Source organism: Pleurodeles waltl, chromosome 12 (assembly GCF_031143425.1).
Source record: "Pleurodeles waltl isolate 20211129_DDA chromosome 12, aPleWal1.hap1.20221129, whole genome shotgun sequence".
NCBI classification, from domain to species: Eukaryota; Metazoa; Chordata; class Amphibia; order Caudata; family Salamandridae; genus Pleurodeles; species Pleurodeles waltl.
In genome coordinates, this window is record NC_090451.1 from 81,116,063 (window position 1) to 81,142,129 (window position 26,067).

Consider the following 26,067-nt stretch of genomic DNA (forward strand, 5'->3'; position numbering starts at 1 on the left):
ACAGTTCCAAATCTCAGCTGCTTAACATAAACATTTCCACAGAGCCAAGTGCCAACAATTAAAAAACCTGGGAAGCAGACAAAAGGAAAAGACAGGAGCTAAAGCAATCAAAAGAATACCTCTGGCATCTCCTCTGTGATGATGTCCACCTGCTGCGCAGGAGCAATGTCTTCATCACTTTCTGTGTGGAGAGAGCTGTGACGTCGATTTTTCATGCCCTTTTTCTCCTTTTTTTGCTTTTTCTTCTTTTTGTCTTTTTCTAATTTCTGTTTGTGCCTACGTTCTTCCTCTAGTTTCAAATACTGTTCGGACATCGGCAATCCTGCACGGAAGAACCAAGTGAAAATGTCATACAAGTAAGAAAATATTCTTTAAGAAAGACAAATAAGCACAGATGAAATTCGGAATTGTAATTTCCTGCATGACATTGCAGAGCAGAGTTGAAGCTCTCACACATAAGAGGTATCTGGGAGGAGGATGAGATGATGGTCATGGCTTCCGGACCCACCCCGTGGGGCTTGGTTTGTTGCTTGCCAAGCCTGACATTGCAAGAAGATGGAGGAGCACTGTTACAGTACAACAGAGGTTATTCACTTGTCATTAGGGTTATTTAATTATAGATGTCAGTTTCCAGAGTGAGGTTAGGCATGCTCTAAAGGCTTTATTCCCCATTCCGTTCTCCTTCCACACACAGACAATTGTGTGGAATGACATTGTCTAGGGGTCCCCAGGATGCTTGATACCAATGTAGTGGTAACATTCAAATTAATAAATTATGAAAGAGTGATTAATGACTTTCTTAAACAAAAAGCTTTGCAAGACCGTGTCTGGGAAGGCACAGAGGAAGCTATTAACCTGCCTAACAACTACTTGATCACACATCCTCTTATTTTGAAGATAATGATGTAACCAGACCCTCTACCTACATGCCTAAATTATTTTCAACTAACCTTATTTTGTTGTTTCAGAGAAAGCCCTATCAGGATTAAAATCAGTGACTTACAATGTCACAGACATCTCCTGTTCACTTTACCAACTCTGAAGACGAGTATGATTTGGGCAGGAATGGAATGTCATTATTGTAAAGAAATTCCAGACTGCACTGTAAAACAATATGATGCAATTGTTTTTCACAAATCTTTGTGTTATATGGTATCAATAATTCATCACTCATTTTTGTATACAGTGCACAAAACGCCAGCTGGCATTTAAGCGCTTAAGATGGAGCAGTCAAGGTTCAATGTCAGGACAGACTGGATGTCAGCATGTATCTAAAACGCAGTCGTTCACACCCTTAACCCTCTTTACAAGGTCATTCACGGTCTAATGAGCTTGAGTTGTTCAGGCTCTTACTCATTATTTTAACTTTGGGTACAGTATGGACACCTATGCAACCATTCGTAAGCCTTGAAGGACACAACTGATGATTTCAAGACATTGCTATGTGAAGTATGAAAATACAAAAAACGGAAACTATGTTTTGCCTCACTGGACATGCAGACAAACAGATTCTTCAAACTGGATGCTTTAGACGAACTGGGTTTGATGTCTGTAGAGCTGGGTCTGGTTGGTAGTTGATTTAGTTTTCCTGGTGGTAAATTTTGCATTTCATGATCTTTTGTACGTCCCGGGAAATAGTTAACATCATTATACATTCCTTCTATATCCGTCCCCACAGACAGAGACCCACTTCTTTAGTGAGGAAACAGGAGGCACAGAGAAAGTAACAATAACATTGGTACACTTTATACAGGTCTGATGCAAAAAAAAAAAGTCAAGTTGGTTACAGAGAGAGTAAAGTTAACTGCAAAGGTTTGCATAAGGAAAGCAATTAATGTTTGTCTGAAACAAAAATTAAAAGCTGCAAAGAGCAGTAGAACATATGCAAAGCAATTCAAAAGCGCAGATGAATCTCGCCAATAAACCAGTAAGCTAGCACTACACAGTTGAAAACGACTTTCAAGCAAATTACTTGTAGGTATCACTAGTTAATGGCAAAGCAGCCATAAAATTATTCATGTTACCAATGTTAGGTTAGACTGTGAGAAAGCAAGAATATAGTAAGCAGCAGATGGTGGTGGGAAGGAACGGAATTAGGCTGGAACACTTTCTTGAGACCAAAAACAAATTTTGAACTCGCCTGGGACCTTCAAAGGAACGGACAGGTCAATTTGAACAACTGGTATATGATCCACTCCAGTCGCATCCTGGTATGCCTGCAAATGAAAAACATTAACTTAGCATCTCCAATAAGGATAAAGTCAAATATTTTTTAAAAGACTAACAAGATCAAAATTTAAAAGTCATTCAGGACAACGTGAAGTAAGGAAACGTTTCTAGTATTTCTTCAGGGGAATTTCCATTGAAATCATAAGCACTAAACAGATCCACCCATGGGTGGGATATTAGACACGCCTTACAAAATATACATAACTGCCCTTTTCCTTTAGACAGAGCCAATTAGTAACAAGCACTGGCAAAGCCAATCGGACTCACCTATACAAGAGCTATTGGCTTTGCCAATGTGTTTAGCCATGCTGCAAATCAGCGTGCCTGCTGTTGATCATGGCTAAATGTTAGTGGCACAGAGGAGGGTTGTGTGAAGTGTCGTAGAGGCAAAGAGTGCAGTAGAGTTTTGTAGAGTGGACTGGCAGAGGGTGTCGTGTACTGGAGAGGCATAGTATGGAGTCGCGTAGAGTGGCATAGAACAGAGTGGACTGGTATAGAGAGCATTAGTGTAGAGTGCCATAGCACTGAGTGCAGTGGCACTGAATTCAGTGGCATACAATTCAGCATCTTAGATTAGAGGGGTGCCTAGTGGAGTGCAGAATGTAGTGGTGCAGAGTAGAGTGGCGCAGAGTTTTATTGAGTGGATAGGGTGCAGGGGCATAGAATAGCTTAGATTATAGTGCCGTAAAGTGCAGTGGCATAGAGTGCAGTGCCTAAGAATGGAGAAGAGTGGAGTGGCGTAGTGTGGATTAGCGCAGAGTGGAGTGGCGCAGAGTTCAGTGGCAGAGACTGCAGTTTTGCAGCGTAAAGTATCGGAGAGGAGTTGAGTGATGCAGAGTACAGTGCAATGGTGTACAGTGCAGTGGCAGAGGGCAGTGCCGTGGAGTGACAGAGTATAGTGACAGAGTGGAGTGGTGCAGGGTAGAGTGGCATAGAGTGCAATGGCTTAGATTGAAGTGGTGTAGAGTGCAGTGGTATAGAGTGAAGTGGTGTAGAGTGCAGTGGTACAGAGTGGCATAGAGTGGATTGGCGTAGAAAGCAGGGGCATATAGTTGAGTGTTACAGAGTAAAGTGCTTTGACTTAGAGTGTATTCACTGAGTGCAGTGTTGCAGAGTGGAATAGAGTACAGTGGCACAGAGTGGAGTTGTGCAGAGTAGATTGGTGTGGAGTGTAGTGGTGAAGAGTGCAGTGGTGTAGAGTAGAGTGGCACAGGTTAGAGAGGCATAGCGTGATGTGGCTTAGAGCTCAGTGGTGTGGAGTGGTATGAACTGAAGAGGTGTAGAGTATAGTGGAGTGGCGTAGAGCAGAGTATGCATTGTACGATAGTGCACTGCCATTACAACAGACAACTGATTTTCAAATGAAATGACCATTACATTTGCACAGACATACAGTTTTATTAATAAAAGTATACTTTAAAATGTGTGGAAATTGCATCACCTAGTGTAATGATTTATTTTGATCACATTAAAGTATTTGTTTTCAACACTTCAGAAAAAACAAACAAAATTGCTTAATTTATGTTACTAATTCTGATATATTCGTAAATACATACACTGTTCATTTAAATGTAGTCAAGTGCTAAAAAAACCTACTTTCTACCCCCAGTATCCAGCAAGATTGTCACAAAAATCCTGACACTTTGAAGTCATAGGAAGAAAAGTAAACAAGCACTCTAGGAAGACAGCCCTTGACATTTAACTTTAGCCTTTGAACGCACAGCAAATGAAACAAGATAAAAAGATTTAGAGGCCTGTTTACAGAAAGGGAGTTTGTGGAAGAATACAGTAAACATGGTTTAGACAATGGGAGGGTCGAACTGAACCTGGAGCGCCTAAAGCAAATAAAGCCAGCAAATAGAAAGCCAGAAATATGGGAGTTACAAACCACCAAGCCGATGGTAATCAAAGGGTGGAAGGCATTCCTAGATCAAGTTTCTGAAAGTCCCCAAAATGTCCTTAGCAAACCAGAACATCTGTGCTGTCTGGTAGGCTCCAACCTAAAGTGAACCAATATAGCTAGTTAATGTTATATAGCCCAATTCTACCATATTTCCATTAAACAGAAGCTAATTTAGATCTAAACAATCACTAAGTTAATCAAACTGTAGAGAAATAAAACTTTAAGGGAAAAGTGAGGGACGTACAAGTTACTTACCTTCGGCAACAATATATCTGGTAGAGACATATCCTAGTTGCAGATTCCTTACCTTAGAATTTTCCCCCCAGTGTCAGACTGGATCCGGAGATTTTTGCAATACCCCTGCTCGTCAGTAGGTGGCATTAGTAGACTCCGCGGGCTTTGTAGTCCCTGTGATGAAGTCGTGAGTAGTAAACAGACGTTGCCTCCACGCAGTGACATCAGTTTCTTTTCACAACTTTCCACGCCAAAGTGCAAAGCCGCGAAAAACACTGAAATTGGTGCACCAGAGCCAAGGCCCTGAATGGGGAAGCCCTGTCCCTAGAAATAAGTTCGCAAGCGGGGAGGATGGGTGGGTAGGTAAGGATCCTGCAACTTGAATATGTCTATACCGATATCATTACCGAAGGTAAGTAACTGATGGAGACTTTGTAGAGGTTGCAGATTCCTTACCTTAGAATAAATAGCCAAGCAATGGCATCCTCTGAGGTGGGCTGCAAACCAAGATCATACTAGAAAGTCCTGCAGGACCAAACAACCAAAGCAGCTGTCCCTACGGACCGGACTGTCCAGGCAGTCATGTTTATTAAACATGTGCAAGGATGCCCACGTAGCTGCCTGGCAGATATCCAGGACAGGCACTCGGCGTGCAGCAGTTGCTCTGGTGGAATGAGCATGCAAGCCCTCAGGGGGTTGCTTCTTCGCTAAAGCGTAGCACATCTTGATGCAAAGAAGTACCCATCAAGAGATGGTACGTTTTTGCACCGCCTTCCCTACCTTTGCACCCACATATCCAATAAAGAGTTGATCTTCCACCCTGAAATCTTTAGTACGATTCAGATAGAACGACAACACTCTTTTTGGATCCAGGCGGTGGAGTCTCTCCTCATGAGAAGGATGTGGAGATGCGTAAAAAGTAGGCAAGGTGAAGGACTGGCCTATATGAAAAGCTGTAACGACTTTGGGAAGGAAGGAAGCCTTAGTGTGTAAAACCACTTTGTCAGAGTGCACAGACAAAAATGGGGGCTTAGAAGATAGAGCTTGAAGCTCATTCACTCTGCGAGCAGAAGTGATGGCAACAAGAAAAACGGTTCTAAAAGCCATAAGGGACAAGTGTGCATCGGCTCAAAGGGAGTACACATTAAGTAAGTACAAGATTGAGGTCCCACTAAGGCATGTTAAACGTAGTGGGAGGAAACAAATGGGTGAGACCCTTAAGGAATCGACTAACAATAGCAGACTTAAAAAGTGAAGGCTGATCAGGCAACCTAAGAAAGGCTGATATAGCTGATAAATAACCTTTAAGGGTACCCAAAGCAGAGACCTGCTGGGCTAAAGAAAGAATGAGCAAAAGAACCTCAGAAAGAGGAGCAGAGAGAGAGAGGGGATCAACATATTTGTTGGTACACCCTGCCACAAGTTTATGCCAACGACACGCATAAACTGTTTTTGTGGAGGGATGCCTGGCTGTCAAGATAGCATCCCCCCTTCAGGTGGAAGGTCAAAAGCCATCAACTGCCACCGCTAAATCTCCATGCATGAAGGCAGAGATTGGACAGGTTCGGTTGGAGAACCGTCCTCTGCTGCAGGTACAGAAGATCCTCCCGAAGGGGCAGTATGAGTGGAGCATCTGTGGCCATATTCAATAGCTCTGGATACCATACTCTCTGTGCCCAGTCTGGACCCACCAAGATGACTTGGGCCTAGTTGTTACTGATCTTCTTGAGAACTCTGGACAGAAGTGGTATAGGTGGAAAGGAGGCCGGAGTTCCAGTCGAGACTAAAAGCGTCTCTGAGCTAGTGCTGCCTTGGAAACTCCAATGCGCAGAACAGCTGACAGTGCGCGTTCTCTGTGGAGGTGAACAGATCTAACCAAGGCTCTCCCCACTGCAGAAAGAGACCTTGCGCCACCGACAGATGGAGACGCCATTTGTGATCGCCTATGCATCGACGACTGAGTTTGTCTGCTCTGGCGGTCAGAGAGACCACTAGATGTTAAACCACCAGGGTGATGTCCTGATGTGTCAGCCATGTCCAGAGGTGTAGCACCCCCTGACAAAGGGTCCAGGACCCTACTCCGCCCTGTTTGTTGCAGTACCACATGGCGGTAGTGTTCTCCGTGAACACTTCCACTACTTTTTCTTTGAGAGAGGGAAGAAATGCTTTCAAAGCAAGCCTGATCGCGCAGAGTTACAGAAGATTGATATGGAGCCCAGACACCGCCTGAGACCAGAGGCGTCTGATCTCCATCTCTCCCATGTGGCCGCCCCACCCCAGAAGTGACGCTTCCGTCACTATGGATAGATCTGGTTGGGGAAAGGAGAGGGTTCTGCTGTTGACCCAATGCCGATTCGAAAGACACCACTGCAGGTCGGAGATTTCCCTGATGCTACACCCACTGGAACTTCAAGTCCCACTGCAGAGCCCGCATATGCCATCTGGCATGTGTCACTAGCACGTTGCAGGAGGCCGTGAGGCCCAGCAGCCTCAGAGTCAGTCTCACCGAAACCCAAGGTAGAGGCTGAAAGATCAAAATCCTAGCCTGAATATCCTGGACTAGGAGGATAGGCCTGAAATTGCACTGTGTCCAGAACAGCTCTGATGAAAGGGAGCGTCTGAGAGGGAGTCAGGTGTGACTTCGGCATGTCTATAGTGAACCCTAGCGTGTGCAGGAGGTGACTTTTTGGGGCGAGTCAGCCTCAAGAGCCAGTCGTCAAGGTAGGGGGAAGACTGAAACCTCCAACCTGCACCAACCTGCACAGATAAGCTGCAACCGCCGCCATCACTTTCATGAACACCATAGGGGCGCTGATAAGGCCGAAGGGGAGCACTTCAATTGAAAGTGCGCGTGACCTACCAGGCATCATAGGTAACATCTGTGGGCAGGCAGGATGAAGTATGGAAATAAGCGTCCTGCAAGTCCAATGCTACCATCCAGTCTTCTGGGTCCAAGGCAGACAGGACCTGAGTAAGGGAGAGTATTTTGAATTTCTCGTTCTCGAGGAAGAGATTGAGGTCCCGAAGGTCGAGGATAGGACGTAAACCCTTATCTTTTTTAGGCACCAGAAAGTAGCGGGAATAACAACCACGACCTACTAATGGCGCAGGGACCCTCTCAATGGCTCCCTTGGCCAAGAGAGTCACAACTTCCTGGTGGAGAAGTGCCGAATGATCCTCCGGTATACAGTGACTGATGAAGGCATGGCTTTGGGGAGATTCGAAGGGGAGGGAGTAGCCCCTTCAAACGACTAGCAAAACCCACCTGTCCGTAGTGATGGATTTCCAGTGGGGCGGGTGATGGCGAATCCTGCCGCCAACTGGCCCAGAGTGAGGGGACGGACTAGGAGGGTTTGGAGGCTGCAGCAGGGACAGGGGTGGACTGGGTAGACCTCTGGTTCCCTGTCCCACAACCACGTGGGATTCCGCGTCCCCAGCCACACAGTGGCTGAATGGCATGGGTGGCATGGTGGCTGGGAAAGGGACGAGATAGGGATCCCCTTCCGTGGCCACGAAAGGGGCAAAAGGCAGACTGTTTGGGACAAGGGGCAGTGGAAAGGCCGAGGAACTGAGCCGTAGCACGGGAGACCTTGAATCGCTCCAAAGCTGAGTCCGCCTGGTCTCCAAAGAGATGGGAGCCATCAAAGGGCATGTCCATATGAATGTTGGACATCCCCTAAGAAACCAGATGTACGTAACCAGGCGTGGCACCTCATAGCCAGCGTCATAGCAACCGATCTACCTAGAGAGTCGGTCGTGTCCAGCCCACATTTGATAGTGAACTTTGCCACGTCTCACCCATTAGTGACAGCTTGGGAGACAATAGTATGGGCCTCCTCGAGTATCTGCGGCAGAACTTGCGCAACCGTATCCCACAGAGAGTGGGCATAGCGGCCCAAAAGGCATGCAGTATTCACTGACCGCAGGGCGACACTGGAGGAAGAAAACATCTTCTTCCCAAATTGTTCCAGCCTTTTTGATTCCCTATCCGGAGGTGTGGAAAGAAATGCGCCCGAGGATTAGGATACCTGGATGACAAAGCTTTCAGGTGTGGGGTGTTGGGACAGGAATTTAGAGTCGTTCAGGGCAGGCTGATGGCAGTGTGCGATAAGCCTGTTCACAGGAGCCCCTGCGCTGGGTCTGGACCAAGTAACCAAAAGGACATCGGTGAGGGCTTCACTGAATGGAAGAAGAGGCTTAGATGTGGACACCCCTTGTTAGTTAAAGCACCTCGTCAGGAAATTAGACGTGACCTGAAAAACAGGCAGCTCAAGGCCGAGGACCTCAGCGCCTTACTGGCCACCATGAAGTAAGTTGCTCCCTCCGCCATAGCCACAGTAGGAGGAGACAGCATGCCAGCATCTGGAGAGGTATCCAGGCCACTGCCCTCGCCCAACTCCTGTGTCCAGTACAAGTCAGGGTCATCCTGGTATTCATAAGGGTCCAGGGACACCTCCAATCCTTACCCGAATTCGAACACATAAGAATAAGTGTCAGAATCCAACCTGGGGTGAATAGGCCCCATCAACGTCGGTCAACGGGGATCAGGATCGGGTTGACGTCGATGGTGGACAACAATGACATTGGAAGTGTCGACAATTGAACTGGTGCCAGGAAAAGTCTCAATGGTACGACCGGCACCAGCGCGGATCCGAGAGCAGACCTAGAGGGGGCTTTGGTGGCTGGAGCCTCCGGCGCGGAAACTGAAGGTCCCCCCGACCGAACCCCTTGGGCCTGAAGGCGCCATAGCAGGGTCGGACTGACCAAAAAAAGGCGTATGGCCTCATAAAACTCCTTTAATTGGGCAGGGATCGTCCCGGCTCCTGGAAACTCTGGAGATGCAGAACGGACCCATAAGCAGGCTCCAAAGACTGAGGCCTCGAGTGTCGACACTCCTCCTGCGTCGCATTAGCCGAGCTACGGGCCAAAGTCGAAGGATGACGGGATGTCTTTGACGACGACTTCTTACCTCGACCCAAAGCCGTCGAAGAAGATGAGTGGTAGTGGCTCCGTGACCCCTCGACCGGGACCGGGAATCAAGCGCCGGGTTGCCATAAGCCTGAGGGACCGCTCCTTCAAGGCCTTCGGTGTATGGCCCAGGACTCAGAGCACGACTTTGGGTCGTGGTCACGCTCCAGGCACCACAAACAAACCAATGCAGCTCAGTCACTGACATCATGCAGTGACAGTCCTCGTACAGTTTGAAGCCGGTCTTCGGGGACATCCCTCGACGCACCAAAAACTCACAAAAAGTCGACAAAAGAGGCAAAGTCAGTCTAAAATTGACCAAGGGTAGTCCTCGCCGGATCAGAGCGTGGCGCGGAAAGAAAATAGCTGACATCACTGCGCGGAGGTGGCGTCTATGTACTACTCCTGATGTCGTCATGACACCAACGGCACCTGCGGAGTCGACCAACGGCACCTGATGGCGTACAAGGGTACTGCTCGAAGAAAAAAATCTTCGGATCCAGTCTGACGTCTGGGGGAAAATTCTAAGGTAAGGAATCTGCAACTAGAAGTCTCTATCAGATAAGCAGGGCAATATAACTATATAGGCTGCAGCTTAGAGAAACTGGAAAATGGAGACTGTTCCTTAAATGAAGCTACTCCACCAGTGTCTCACCATGCCCTGTCAGTGACAGATGTGGCAATTCTTTTGTGCAATACTTAGAATCCTGACACACAGGCCATCGATGTCTATTCTCCTGAGCCGGGAAGGAGAAACGTTGCTTTTAACTTAAATGGAGATTCCCCTGAAGGAAAACTGCATTACAAACAAGCGTAACTGTCCATTCTTTGGAAATCCCCACTGAAACACTAGCGATAACAGCAATCCAATCCCTTCAAATGCTGTGGAAGAGAAGAAATAAGGTAAACGGCCTTAAAGTCTTGAGCTAAAGAGGTTTCAAAGGGAAGCTCGACTCATTTGAACATTAGCTTTAAAGCTAGATGCAGCAGTAGTTTTCTGAAAAGCTGAATGGTAGCTGCTTTGAAACTTTCTACTAAAGGAATATTGCTTAGCAATGCAGTTGTAGCAGCTTTATGTCTTGTAGAGTGAGCCTTTGGTCTATTTGGCAAGTCTGGTTAGATTTCTGACAGAGAAACACCATATACAGTCCATCTGGAAATAGACTGTTAGCAGGTTAATAAACCTTCGAAGAGGCACACTATTAACAAAGGACCATTCATGTTTAAGAATGTTTTTGTCTTATCTAGATAAAACTTCACAATATTAACAAAAAATGTAAACAGAAGCCTTTCTGAAGGAGTTGGCAGACTCTGAAAACAGATTGGAAGTGGCATAAATGAACATGTAAGCCTGAAATAATTTTAGGAGGCAAACTAGGATGCGCTTGCATAACCATTAGATTCTTATGGAATACTGTGTAACGTTCATAGGACCGCAAGGCCGGACTCTAGCCAACCTTGCATGCAGATGTGGCCTCTTTTATAACATACATACAATACTGCGGAAGGCTCAACTAGCCATATTACATAATTGTGCTACCACATTAGGCAATACACCTACGAGGGAAATGCTAACAATCTATAATGTAAAATGTGTTTCTGTTGATTTAGATGGGGCACCCATCTGTGGCTATTCTAATGTTAATCAGATCCAGAAGGTTGAGAATGCCATTTTAAAGACTCTTTTGTCGGTCCCTAGACGTTGCTCTTTATTTGCATGTCATTCTGAACTTGGGGTCTTGTTTTTATCTGACCTGTTGAGAATTCAGGCAATTTTATTATGGCATAAACTATGGACCTGTGAGTATAGTGTTTTAAATCGTATTTTTTTCAATGATTGTCGTAAATTGACTGGGTCTCCTTTCCTACCTTAGTTTATATTTGTCAAATAGCTTCTATCAGATTTGGGAGCACCTAGAATACTTTACTACTCCAGACGCACTCCAAAACATTAATAGAGGTGAATTAAAGAAACAGTGCTTATCCTTGCCGGCAGAGTGAAGGTTGTCTCAGTAAGTGAAAAAAACAGTGTTAACAAAAACCAGATGCTTCTTATAACAAACAGTGTACAGCCAATACCTTAGTCTTGTGCAGAAGACAGTCAGCACAGGTTTGTGTTGATGTGCTTCAGATTAGGTATTTTTCACTGTTTAATTACATTTCCTATTCCCAACGACTGGACAGATACTTGGATTAAATGCCCCTGTGACAATCTATCTAGCCAAGGTACTCTGCATATTACTTTCTCTTGCACTTTTTATGACATTCCTCGGAGGCACTTTGTTTTGAAAATACTTAGTGAACTAAACGTTAAGCAATGGCTACATGAACAAGAAATCTGGGCACATCTTGATTTCGAATTTACGAAGAGGTCTAACTGAGGGAAACCCCATCTATAGATGTTGCTTTCAAAGACTTTGGGGGTCATTCTGACCCTGGCGGCCGGTGACCGCCAGGGTCACCGACCACGGGAGCACCGCCAACAGGCTGGCGGTGCTCCCGAGGGCATTCTGACCGCGGCGGTTCAGGCGCGGTCAGAAAGGGTAAACCGGCGGTCTCCCGCCGGTTTACCGCTGCCCCATTGAATCCTCCATGGCGGCGGAGCGCGCTCCGCCGCCATGGGGATTCAGACACCCCCTACCGCCATCCTGTTCATGGCGGGAATCCCGCCATGAACAGGATGGCGGTAGGGGGTGCCGCGGGGCCCCCGTAAGAGGGCCCCGCAAAGTATTTCAGTGTCTGCTTTGCAGACACTGAAATACGCGACGGGTGCAACTGCACCCGTCGCACCTTCCCACTCCGCCGGCTCCATTCGGAGCCGGCATCCTAGTGGGAAGGTTGATTTGCCCTGGGCTGGCGGGCGGCCTTTTGGCGGCCGCCCGCCAGCCCAGGGCAAATCTCAGAATCACCGCAGCGGTCTTTCGACCGCGGTGAGGTGTTCTGACGGGGTTACTTTGGCGGGCGGCCTCCGCCGCCCGCCATAGTAAGAATCACCCCCTTTGTTGTTTACAACATATAAGTGATTCTTCCCACTAATTGTGCCCTAGAGCACCCATCTCTGCAGTTTGCTGCCCGGGGAGGTAAGCAGCAGTGAGTTTGATATTTCTGGTCTCAGCCACTCCCAAATGTCTACACCGCAAGTCAAAGAAGTCATGATCTGGTACCTATGTTCTTATTCAGGTAATAGAGCATTGTTGTGTAGTCGGCCTAAAAAAGTACAGCCCTTGTCTTGAAAGAAAAGACTTTGAATCAAGGTGAACTGATCTAAATTATAGAATATTGCTATGGCAGAAATGTCTCTGAGATCAAGTGCCTTGAATCTGGAGATTATCTATGTACACACCACATCACGTCAGAGAAGCATCTGTTACTATTATTTAAGTGGGATCCCCCAATGGAAAGGAACTTCATTCAAGAGATTGATCAGATTGCACCATCATGGTAAAGACTGAATAACTGCCAGAGTAGTCCTCCCACCTGTGAGAATTGGGACCACTGGTCTTTGAGACATTATAGGCAAAGTCCCATGTGGATGCAGGCACTGGGAAATAGGATGTTGCATGAACCCACTAAATATAGGAGAAAGGAGACTTATCTGGCTGCTGGATGCTTTAGCTACTGAATATTCAACCATTTCCAGTGGGCAGAACACAGTCTTTCTTCTGACTCAACAGTCTGCTTGATGTGAAAATGGGAAAACACTTTGGATAAGAATTTTGGGCTTGCCAACCCCTCTGATTCTCTCAACTACATGTAGGTTGCAGACGGTCTTTAGGCTCTCCATGGAGGGCTTGATAAGAGAAATCTTACAAAGGGACACATACTTCGCTTTGGATTTAGGCTGCTACTGCAGCTAGATGCAGACAGAGAATTGTTTGTTGATTCCGATTTTTGCAACTCCAACAAGCAATAAATAGTATTTTGCACAGATACTTTAAAAGGGTTGTTAGAAATGGGGTCTCTAGTTGGCAGTCGGTTTGAACCCTGTCCAAGTAGGGAGCCTCACTCTAGTCAGGATAAGAAAACAAGTTACTTACCTGTAACTACAGTTATCCAGTATTGGTATCTTTCATAAATTCACATGCTTGAATCATCCCCGTCGTCGAAGTGGGAGTCCCACGGTACATAAAATAGCAATAATTAACAAATACATTTTTTTTGCCATAGGCTATAATGGAGACAGCAATTGCTCATATAGCCTATCCATGTCCTTTTGTGAAAGGACCCAAACCTGCGTGTTGTCCAATCAGGCACCAGCACCCTCTAGAACCTTCTCCAGAGAAGCTCCCTTCCTCAGATTTTCCAGCACGAGAGTGACAAATTATAACCTGAGAGGAAATGCGAGCATCAAAGGGGAGGAGGGTGGGTAGCATGTGAATTTATGAAAGATATCAATACTGGATAACTGTAGTTACAGGTAAGTAACTTGTTTTCTTATCCAGTATTGGATCTTTCATAAATTCACATGCTTGAATCTGAATAGTCAGCAGTACTGTTGATAAAACATTATATCCAACGTGGATGGAGGGTGCGAGCATGAAGACCCTCTATCTCCAATATAAATAGTTAACTCATACATTTTTCATAGTGAGCTTCAAAGGAATATAGATACTTCTAAGTACATGTACAGATATACTGAAACATTCATCTTGTAAATGCCGATATACAGATATATGTACATATATACATATACACATACATATATCTATATGCAGAAGTATAATAGAAATCACGGTTATTTGCATCTCAAACCATTTCTATATAACTCAGGAAAAAGGTCTCACCTTAATGAAAGAGATGGCGTAGAACAGCTTGTCCTACTAGAGAGTCAGTTCTTTGTGATGACTCCAAACAATAGTGCTGCGTAAAGGAGTGCGTAGTTTTCCATGTCGCAGCTTGGCATTTCTTATCAAGGGCAATACCTTGAAACAAAGCAGCCGATGTGGAGACTGCTCTCGGGCGCCTAGTCAGTGGTCTTCCTGCCTTGGTGTGACAGAATTGGATTGTCGAGGAAATCCATCGGGCTATAGTGGCCTTGGTTACTCCTGTTCCCTGTCATCCAAGAGAATAAGATACTAGGAGTTGGTCTGATTTTCTGATTTGCTTGGTACTTTGAAGATAAAATTTGAGGCATTGTTTGATGTCCAAAGAGTGTAGAGTTTTCTCTGCGATCGTAGTAGGATTTGGAAAAAAGGTTCGTAGAATTACAGGTTCATTGAGATGGAACAAAGATGGTACCTTGGGAATGTATTTGGGGTTGGTTCTGAGCATAACGAAGTCTTCAGAGAAAACTAAAAAGGGTTCTTTAGTAGTGAACGCCTGTATATCACTGACTCTCCTGGTAGAGGTGAGAGCGAGCAAGGTTGCCACTTTCCAAGTGATGTACTTGAGTTCCGCCCTATGAATGGCCTCGAAAGGAGCTTTCATGAGCTGGGAAAGGACAATATTAAGGTGCCACTCTGGCGGAGGTAGCCGTACCGGGGGAAACGTGCAGAAAAGCCCATTCATAAACTGCTTAATGATTCTGGATGAGCCAATAGATGGCATGTCAGCCGATCGTCTGTATGAGGCTATAGCTGCTAGGTGAATCTTGACTGATGCAAGGCAAAGACCAGCTTTGGAGAGAGAGAGCAGGTAAGAAAGAATTTGCTCCGGGTTAATTTGAAATGGGTGAAAATTGTTGTGAGAGCACCAAACACAAAATCTCTTCCATTTGAGTATGCACGTCTTATTTGTGCTCTATGCTCGTGCCCTAGATAATATAAGTCTACATTCCTGATCGATGTTCATATTGTGAAACTCTCTGTACTCAGGAGCCAAGCATGCAATTGTAGTGAAGCTTGAAGCTGGGTCGGGATGTAGGATGAGACCCTGATTCTTCATTAGAAGATTGTGGTTGCAAGGAAGGCGGACTGGATTGGCCACGGACCGGAGTAGGAGCTCCGTGTACCAGTACTGTCTGGGCCATTTGGGGGCTATAAGAATGATCCTGCAGCATTCGGACTTCATTTTCCTGAGGAGCCTGGGAATCAGTGGGATGGGGGAAAAGCGTATGCAAAGATCCCGGACCATCACATCAAAAGAGCATTTCCCCACGACCCCGGGAGTGGGTATCGACTGGCGTAAAACTGGCATTTGGCGTTCAGGTTGGTGGCAAACAAGTCTAGGATTGGCCGACCCCATCGTTGGAAGATGCCGTCGAGTATGTTCTGGTTGAGTTCCCACTTGTGGCAGTTGTCGTCCGTCCTGCTGATAGAGTCCGCTAGGGCGTTGTTGACCCCAGGCAGGTGCTCCACCCTGAGGCGGACGTTGTTCAGTGTGAGCCAGTCCCAAAGAGACTGAGCTTCTCTTGAGAGGGAGAGGGATCTTGTTCCTCCCTGCTTGTTGATGTAAAACATACTTGTTGTGTTGTCTGTTCTGACTAACACTGAGGATCCTGCGATGCGTGGCAGAAAAGCCTTGAGCGTGAGATGGATCGCTTTCAGCTCTAACAGGTTTATGTGCATTTCTTTTTGGAGCTTGGACCATCTACCCTGAATGCGCATGTCCTGCAAATGGCCTCCCCATCCCTCCAAGGAGGCATCTGTGGTGATGACAAAGTCTGTTATTGGTGCTAGAAAAGTAAGACCTTGGGAGAGGTGGTTGGTGTTAGACCACCATTTCAACGCCTGCCGAATTTTCGGTGTCATAGTTATCAAGTCGTCGAAGGATCCTTGTGACTGGGTCCATTGAAGTTGCAGTTCTTCTTGAAGCGGCCTCATTTTGAGTCTTGCTAGCCGTACTAGGACTATGGCTGAGGAAATCATGCCCAGGAGCGACTTGAACAGTCGTACTGAAACAAACTCTTTTGTGGAGATTCTGACAGCCAAGAGGGTTAGCTTCTGCTGGCTTGCTGGAGTGAGATATGCCTTGTTTTGGATAGTGTCTAATTCTGCTCACAGGAAAACTCTTCTGAATGAGGGAAGCACGACTGACTTCTGTAGGTTCACTGTTAGACCCAAACTGTGGAATAGTTTTAAGCAGGCGTTTGTCGCTTTGGAAGCTAGTAGAGATGACGGAGCTTTTATGAGCCAGTCGTCCAGGTATGGGAACACCTGGAAACCCTTGCTTCGGAGGAAACCTGCGACTGGGGCAAGGCATTTCGTGAAGATTCTCGGAGCTGATCTGAGACCAAATGGTAGGACTTTGAACTGATAATGGGCACCGGCTACCGTAAAGCGGAGATATTTGCGATGTTTTCGGTGTATTGGTATGTGGAAGTAGGTGTCCTGGAGATCTAGAGTTGTCATAAAATCTCCAGGATTGAGGAGGTGCAGGATTTCCGATAGTGTGATCATCCGGAAAGATTGCTTTCGAAGGAACTTGTTGAGTTTCCTGAGGTCTAGTATAGGACGCCATTCCCCTGACTTCTTCCTTATGAGGAAAAAACAGGAGTAGAATCCGAGACCTCGTTGTTGTACTGGAACTGCCTCTATAGTTCCTTTGGCAAGCATGCTGAATACCTCCCTTTGAAGCCGACGAAGATGGAGAGATCTGCTTGATGTTGGTGGATGATGTGGTGGATTTTGTATGAATTCCAGGGTATGACCTCTTGTCACTATATCCAGCAGCCATCTGTCTGATGTTATTTTCTTCCACTCTTGGATGTAGTTGGAAATATTTGCTCCTATTTGCTGATGGTGCGGGCATTGGGGGAGCATAGCCGGTGCCTGTAGAAGATCATTGTTTTCTGGGTTGATCTCTGGATTGTGAAGCTTGTCTTCGTTTACCTCCTTGTCTGGTATAGGAAGCAGTAGATCATTGTCTGTACTGTTGGTGGTAGGAAGGCCTATACTGGGATTGTTGGTATTGCCTGTGGAAGGAACCTCGAAATGAGGTGAAACCTCTTCCTCTAGCACCCCAAAAGGGCTGTTTGTGGTATTGCAGGGTACCCAGGGACTTGGCAGTGTGTCCGTGTCAGTCTTGATGGCTTGGAGCGCGTCATCTACGTGCTTGCCAAATAGAGATTCGCCATCGTAAGGCATGTTTAGGATCCGGGACTGCACTTCCGGCCTGAAAGATGTGGCTTTGAGCCAACCTTGGCGGCGTAGGACAGCGGCACCTGCTAGTTGACGAAAACCAGTAGAGGCAATATCAATAGCGCAGTCGATTATTTCTTCTGACGTACGCTCACCCTCTTGGAGGATCTTCCGTGCCTCTGCTTGCTTACTTTCAGGGATGAGGTCCAAGAAAGGTTGCATGTCCGACCACATTTGGCGGTCATAACGACCTAGAATTGCCAAAGAATTTGCTGCTCTGACAGTGATTGCTGACATGGAGGAAAATCTTTTGCCTATATTATCCAATCTCCGTCCTTCTTTGTCTGGAGGAGTAGAGATAGACGTCAATGGGGTTTTGGAGCGCCTTTGAGCAGCCTGTGAGATAACTGAGTCAGGCTTTGGATGGCCAGTAAGACATGCCGGAGAGTCTTCGGTTGCCTTGTATTTCTTGTCTAGTTTTTGCGGGACTGGTGGAACTATAGCCGGGTTGCGCATAATCTTTGTACCTTCGCTCCATATGAAATCAATAATCGGAATGGACCATGTAGACTTCCGTGGCTGCTCCTTAAAATCATGTAGGAAACATTCCGACTGGGAGAAAGATGTTGGAACGTGAAAGCGTACAGCAGCTCTGTCCATAAGATTATGGAAACCACCTATGTCCTCGGGTGGAGAATCAGAGGGGCGAGGAGGTGGTGGAGAAGGAGTGGGGGCTAAGTAAACATCCCATTCCTCAGTAGGATGTTGCGGGGTAGAAATTTCTCCTTCCTCTTCTTCTTCTTCTTCTTCCCCTGAAGTGGAACCTTCATCTCTAGGGGGCGCAGCTAACACCGAGTGGGATGTCATTCTTGGAGTAGCTGGAGGAGGAGGGACATTGATTGGTGTCACCGGAGAAACTGGCGCTGGTGGCTGATCTTCTGCTGCCAGTGGGAACCTTCTCCTATAATCCTGTAGCATAGATTGTGAATCCTGGATTAAGGAGGAAGGCATCTGTATAGAGCCTCTATGCTGAGGCTCTCTTGGTTGGTAAAAGTGTTCCTGGTGAGAGTAGTATGGTTGGTACTGGTCATACTCGTCCTAGTCATCTTCCTCTTGATACTTGACGTGGAGCTGTGAGGGGCTATGTGCATCTCCAAATGGACCTTCATCAGATTCCTCCCAGTCAAGAAGATGGCTGGGTACTAAAGTTGACACTTTACTTGGAGATGTGTCTATTGGATAAACGTCTGGTGTGGGCAGAGATGTGATCCTGACCATGGCTCGGAGATCTGGAGACCTGGAAGAGGTAGGCGTTGCCTCTATCTGCCTAATAGGCACCTGTGCAGTTGTCGATGGCGTGAAAGTTGACGGAGTCGCGGACGGTACTGATTTTTCCCTCGACGATGGTCTTGTCGACAATGGTCTCGTCGTTGACGGTGGTCTCGTCGTCGACGGTAGTGTCGTCGACGGTGGTGTCTTCGTCGACGACTTCTTTGACGGTGTCCCCGTCGACGGTGAAACAGCCGATGACCTTGGCGTCACTGACGTTATAGTCGACGGGGCAGTCGTCGACGGTGTTATAATCGACGATGTACTTGTCGTCGATGGCGTACTCGTCGACGGAGGCTTGAGTGAGGGGATAGGAGCCCTTACCGTCGATGTTATAGTAGTCAACGCTGACGACGGTCTCGTCGACGGTGTAGTGGAGACGGTAGTTGTTAGTACCGTCGTCGTCGACGGTGTCGTCGTCGATCTGATTTTTAGAGTCACTTTTCCAGACGTAGAAGGCTCTGAAGAAGGAGAGACGGTAGGACTCCTTCTTCTGAAGAGGAGAGGAAGGCTCAGAGGAGACTGAAGTCTGTAAGCCCTTCCCATGGTGTAATTTCTGCCTCTTCCTAGATTTTTCCATGTGGCCCAGGTCCTCAGATTTGGATCTTTTATGTGGCCTCTCTGACCCACTCTCCTCACCTGAAGTACAGGATTTAGCCTGTAACCATGTCAGGAGCCTACCCTAACGATCTCTGAGGGTCTTTGTGGAGAAGGTGCGACATATCTTGCAGTCCTTAACCTGGTGTTGTGGGTAGAGACAATACAAGCAGTCTTTATGTGGATCATCCACATGGAGCCTTTTCTTTCCACAGGTCTTGCAAGGGCGGAAAAGGCCTTTTCTAGAAGAATCCGACATATTTTCAATTGTTTTGAGAGAAAATATTCTGAAGTAGAAGAAAAACTGAGCAGAGCTCAGGGAGACTCCCTTCACATGACGTGCGGTAAAAAATCTGAGGAAGGGAGCTTCTCTGGAGAAGGTTCTAGAGGGTGCTGGTGCCTGATTGGACAAAAGGCAGGTTTGGGTCCTTTCACAAAAGGACATGGATAGGCTATATGAGCAATTGCTGTCTCCATTATAGCCTATGGCAAAAAGATTTTATTTAATTATTGCTATTTTATGTACCGTGGGACTCCCACTTCGACGACGGGGATGATTCAAGCATGTGAATTTATGAAAGATCCAATACTGGATAAGGGAGATACCAGCTCTGATAACCCCTGCTCACCCCCTTGGTAGCTTGGCACGAGTAATCAGGCTTATCTCCGAAGCAATGTGTAAGGCATTTGCACATAACACACAGTAATACAGTGAAAATACTTCAAAAGGACACCACACCAGTTTTAGAAAAATAGCCAGTATTTATCTGTGTAAAACAAGACCAAAATGATAAAAATCCAACATATAGTGTTAAGGATATGAATTTTGGAAGATTTACTCAAAATACAGTTCCTTGAAGTTGATTGCTCCCCCTGGGGCTAGCACGGCGTCGTGAGCAACAAAACCAACAGTTCAGGCCAGCTGCGGAGTTGCGGGCCAGCTACGGTGTCAGGAAGACCTGCAAAACAGTACCTTTGGAATTGCAGGGCGTTGTGACCCTCGCAGTGTGCTCCGGACAGCAGCGTCACTGTGTCGGTTCCAGAGTCGGTGCGGGAGTCGTCGGGCCCTTAATGTCACAGGTGTGTGGACCGAACTCCAGGCTGATGAAGTCAGGAGTGCTGGCATGGATGGTTTCGGGGCTGCTGTGCGAAGCGAGATGATGTGATGTGCGGTGCCAAGAGCTCACGGTGTTGGCAGCGACTAGGTGACAGAGGTGTCGGTGAGACCAGGGCTGCAGTGTGAAGTGGGGCGGTGCAACGTGTGGTGACCACAGGTCAGGGTGCAGGTGTCAGCAGGAGCGGCGTCGTTGGGAAGGCCCAGGCTGCGGTGATGCCGGGTCCCACAGGTGGCGGTGCGAGCAGTGGCTCAGTGAAGATGTCTGATGACGCCATCGGTGAGACCAGGGTCGTGGTGCGAAGCAGGGCAATGCAACTCTGTGCGGCTTCGGCAGGTCACGGTGCAGGCCAGCGGCATCATTGGTGGCGTTGCAGTGGTTTCTCCTCTTGAACAGCACAAAACACACAGTTCCCAGTGCTGCAGGTCGAGGAAACTGAAGTCTTTGGTGTCCCTTAGACTTCCAACAAGGACAAGCTCTACTACAAGCCCTTGGAGAACTTTCTCAATTAGGACACACAGCAAAGTTCACCATTTGCACTCTTTTCAGGCAGAAGCAGCAACTGCAGGCCAATCCAGCAAAACAGCATTGCAAAGGTACAGTACTCCTCCTCCAGCTCCTCTCCTTGGCAAAGGTTCCTCTTGATTTTAGAGAGATTCTAAAATTCTGGGGTTTTGGGTCTTCTTTTTATACCTTGTTCTGCCTTTGAAGTGGGCAAACTTCAAAACAAACTCTTAAGTGTTTGCAAGATCCTTCCTTGTCCAGGCCAGGCCCCAGGCACACACCAGGGGGTCGGAGACTGCATTCTGTGAGGGCAGGCACAGTCCTTTCAGGTGTGAACGACCACTCCTCCCTCCCCTCTAGATCAGATGGCTCATCAGGATGTGGAGGCTACACACCCGCCCCATTCTGTGTCACTGTCTAGAGAAGAGGTTTGAATAGCCCAACTGTCAAACTGACCCAGACGGGGAATCCACAAACAGGCAGAGTGACAGAATGGTTTAAGCAAGAAAATGCCTACTTTCTAAAAGCGGCATTTTCAAACGCACAATCTTAAAATCAACTTTACTAAAAGATGTATTTTTAAATTGTGAGCTCAGAGACCCCAAACTCCACATGTCCATCCACTCCCAAAGGGAATCTACACTTTAATCAGATTTAAAGGTAGCCCCCATGTTAACCTATGAGAGGGACAGGCCTTGCAACAGTGAAAAACGAATTTAGCAATATTTCACTGTCAGGACATATAAAACACATTACGATATGGCCTACCTTAACCATACACTGCACCCTTCCCTTGGGGCTACCTAGGGCCTACCTTAGGGGTGCCTTACATGTAAGAAAAGGGAAGGTTTAGGCCTGGAAGTTACAGTCAAAACTACACCCACGGACAGTGCAGTGACAGTTCTGAGACATGATTACAGAGCTACTTATGTGGGTGGCACAACCAGTGCTGCAGGCCCACTAGTAGCATTTGATTTACAGGCCCTGGGAACCTCTAGTGCACTTTACTAGGGGTTCACCAGTAAATCAAATATGCCAATCATGGATAAATCAATCAACAGTACAATTTCTATAGGGAGCAGTTGCACTTTAGCACTGATTAGCAGTGGTAAAGTGCGCAGAGACAATAAAACCAGCAAAAACAGACCTGAAAAAATAGGAGAAAAAAGGCAAAAAGTTTGGGGATAACCCTGCAAAAAGGGCCATTTCAAACAGCTACTAATGTAGGTGGCACAATCACTGCTGGAGGTCAACTAGTAGCATTTGATTTACAGGCCCTGGGCACCTCTAGGGCACTTTACTAGTGACTTACCAGTAAATCAAATATGCCAATCAAGGATACACCAATCAACAGTACAATTTCTTTAGGAAGCACTTGCACTTTTGCATTGATTAGCAGTGGTAAAGTGCGCAGAGACAATAAACCAGCAAAAAGAGACCTGAAAAAAATAGGAGGAAGAAGGCAAAACGTTTGGGGATAACCCTGCAAAAAGGGCCATTTCCAACACAACTCCCTCCCAGGGTAAATGTGCTTACCAATCCAACTGTGAACAAATCTTTTCCACTACGAAGCAAAACAGGTGTGTGTGGTTGGTCAGGCAGGGTCTTCATATACTATTTCGTAAGTAGAAGAAAATGAGTTACTTACCTGTAACTTCAGTTATCCAGTAGGGGTATCTTCCATGGATTCACATGCTTGGATCATTCCCCGACGTTGAAGTGGGAGTCCCATGGTACCACAGTAAAGCAGTATGTAAAAAAACATAATAGGATATAGTGGCAGTAGGCCATCAGTTTAACAGCTTATGTCCTGTGACCAGTCAGGTACTAGCACCCTCTAGAATACTCCCAAGAGAGGCGGATTCCGACAGATTTTCGAGCACAAGTGGAAATATCATCATTAATTATAAGGGCAGCCTCTCAGGGGAGGAGGGTGGGTCGCATGTACATCTATGAAAGATACCAATACTGGAAAACTGCAGTTACAGGTAAGTAACACATTTTCTTATCCAGTATTGGATCTTTCATAGACTTGCATGCTTGAATCAGAATAGCAAGCAGTATTGAAGGCAACTTAAGTACCCTTATAGGATGGTGGGTAAAAATAATACACTTTTAAAGCCGACTATATAACCTATATATATAGATATACATTTGCAAATGCAAGCATTCATATCTAAACCTTTAGATAAATACACATTAATAGAAACAACCAGGCGGCAATATACAGTTAACGAAGCATTTGAATTTAATATGAATAAACACCTTTATTTAAAGAGGTTCACCTTATTGGAATAGATGGCATAGTACAGCCTGTCCCACAGCTGAGTCACTGCATTGTGTTGACTGTAGGCAGTAGTGCTACGTTAACGAGTGGGTCCTCTTCTATGTCGCAGATTGGCATTGTTCCTCCAGTGAGATACCTGCGAACAGAGCAGCTGACGTGGATATTGCTCTTGTGGAACTTGCTTTAACTCTTCCTGTAAGGGGTTTGCCTGCATTAGATTGGCAAAACTTAATTGTTGCGGAGATCCACCATGCTATCGTCATTGCAGTCCCTTGACGTCCTTAACTATAAGAGACTAGCATTTGATCTGTTTTGCGAATCTGATTAGCATGGTGTGGGTAGAACGTGAGACACCGTTTAATGTCTAAAGTAGGGAAAGTCCTTTCAGGGAACTGGGAAAAAATATTCGAAGCATGATGGGTACATTGAGATGAAATTGCAAAAGAACCTATGGAACGAACCTTGGATTTGTTCTAAGTGGTACAAATCCATCTGTGAGGTGTAGGAAAGGCCCTAGGGTTGTAAAGGCCTGTACCATGCTGACTATTCTGGTGGATGTGAGAGCAAAAAGTATAGCAACCTTCCTCGTGAGAACTAGAAGTGAACCTTATATACTGGTTCGAAAGGAGACTTCATCATTTGTAAGAGGACCATGGTGAGATGCCATGTTGAGCTTGCACCCGTGGGAAAGCCATGAATAGCCCTTTCATGTATTGTTTAATGAGTCTTGTGGAGCAAAGAGATGTAGCCTACGTAGAACTGTATCTTGAAATTCCGGCAAGGTGAACCTTAACTGATGTATGAACAAGGCTGACTTGGCTAGCAAAATGAGATAAGGTAATGGCAGACAGAAGAGAGAATCTCTTTATCACATTGTCCAGGCTTCTGCCTCCCTTATCTGGTGGCGCAGAGATGGGAACAGAGGATTTGTGGAACCCTTTGAGCTGCATGTGAGACGAAAGAATCAGGCTTAGGGTGACCGATGAGGCAAGCAGGGGAATCATCTGTGGCCTTGTATTTCTTGCCCAGGTGAGGTGGAACTAGAGGTACAGTAGCCTGATTTTTTATGACGTTAAGTCCCTCATTCCAGATGCGGTCTATAATTAGGATGGCTCTCATGGATTTTCTAGCCTGCTCCTTAAAATCGTGGAGAAAACGTCTGATTGTGTAACGGAGGTTGGGAGATGGAAACGTGCTGCAGCTCAGTCCATTAGATTGTGGAAACCTGTGAAGTCCGAAGGATGAGGAGGCAGAGGAGATGGAGTAGGGAACAGGTAATCATCCTATTCGTCTTGCACATGCTGTGGGCTATGGATTGTCACACTATTCTCTCTCACCTTCTGTAGAAATATTATCCTGAGCGTTGGTGGTGTAGGGCTGTTTCTTGGCATGGCAGGAGAAACAGTCTGATATTGCGTCAACTGTTGCTCTTGGCTAGGCTCTATAATCTTGCAGCATGGTGTGAAAATTCTGAACAAATGCGGTAGGCATTTGTACAACATTCTGCCTAGGCTGAGGGTATGCATAATGTTCATAATGTCTGCTATGAGGGGTGTAATAAGGTTCATAGCATTGTTGTTCATCGACTGTCATCCTATTCCTTCTGAAAATTCACATGATGCTCTGAAGGACTGTGGGCGTCCCTAAAAGGTCCTTTATCATCTGATTCCTCCCTATCCTGTAGATGGCTTGGTAGCAAAGCTGAGACTTTGCTTGGAGAAGTTACTTCAGGGCGCAAAGCAGTCTTTCTGATCTATATTGTAGTGTTTGCATCCGACTACGTCATAGATGCTGCAAATGTGAGTGAGATGTTGCATGTAAAATTTCTCCTATCGACGGTGTTGTAGACGATGGTGCTGGCGTAGCCGATGTCAGTGGTGAACATGACGGTGCTGGCGTAGGCGATGTACTCTGTAGTGAAAATGACGGTGCTGCTGTCAATGGTGGGGCTGTCACTGGCAATGCAGTTGATGCTTCTGCCTTTTGTTGATGCTAACTTTGTCAACGGCACCTTCGGCAGTGATGGAGAATTAAAATCCACTGTTGATGGTGACTTAGAAAAAAATACCTTGGTGGAGGAAATGAGAGCTGGATTTCTGGGATCTAGACTTCTGTAGCCACAGATGTAATCTTCCTTATCTATCTCTTAAGGTTTTAGATGTAAAGGTACGGCAAGTTTTGCACTTCTTTACCTGATGTTGAAGGTAAGGGCAGTAGAGATGGTCTCTGTGGGGTGGTCCACATGTAGTCTTTTCTTCCCACAGGAACTGCAGAAGCGAAACAGACCTTTCTTGGAAGATTCAGACATTGTAGATACTGAAAACTGGGAATCACAGGAAAAAACTGAGCAGATCTCAGGGAGACTCCCTTCACACGACGTGTGGTAGAAAATGTGAGGGATTCAGCCTCTCTTTGGAGTATTCTACAGGGTGCTAGCACCTGATTAGTCATAGTTCAACCTTGGTCCTTTTAAAAAAATAAAAAATAAATAAAAAAAGGACACAGATAGGCTATTAAACTGATGCCCTACTGCCATTATACCTCATCATGGTTTTTTACATACTGGTTCACTATGGCACCATGGGACTCCCATTTCCACGACATGGAATGTTTCAAGCATGTGAATCTATGTAAGATCCAATACGGAATAATTCTAAGACTTCAGGTGCCAAGAGGATAGAATCAGTTGCCTGAGGTCTGGGTGTCTGAGACAACTTTTTTGTGTGTATGTATTGACATCTCCAGGAGCATGGACTGCCAAATTTGTCTGGTCTGTATTGGTGATACTATAATAAGGGTAATTGACACTTGCCTTATTTTCATTACAGTTTATGGGACCAGGGGAAGTAGGGGAACAAGATATGAAAATATCCTTGACCATAT

At 46.2% G+C, this 26,067-nt stretch overlaps 1 protein-coding gene across 1 annotated transcript in view; it reads right to left on the reverse strand.

Annotated features, from left to right (window-relative positions):
* Window positions 1-26,067, reverse strand: part of AP3D1 (adaptor related protein complex 3 subunit delta 1) — a 437,106-nt gene that overhangs the window by 213,919 nt on the left and 197,120 nt on the right. Inside the window, exons 19-20 of the mRNA XM_069217822.1 lie at window positions 2,141-2,216; window positions 120-322 (exon numbers count right to left, since the gene is read on the reverse strand). Coding sequence (XP_069073923.1) covers window positions 120-322; window positions 2,141-2,216 — 279 coding nt within the window. The remainder of the gene's footprint in view (window positions 1-119; window positions 323-2,140; window positions 2,217-26,067) is intronic.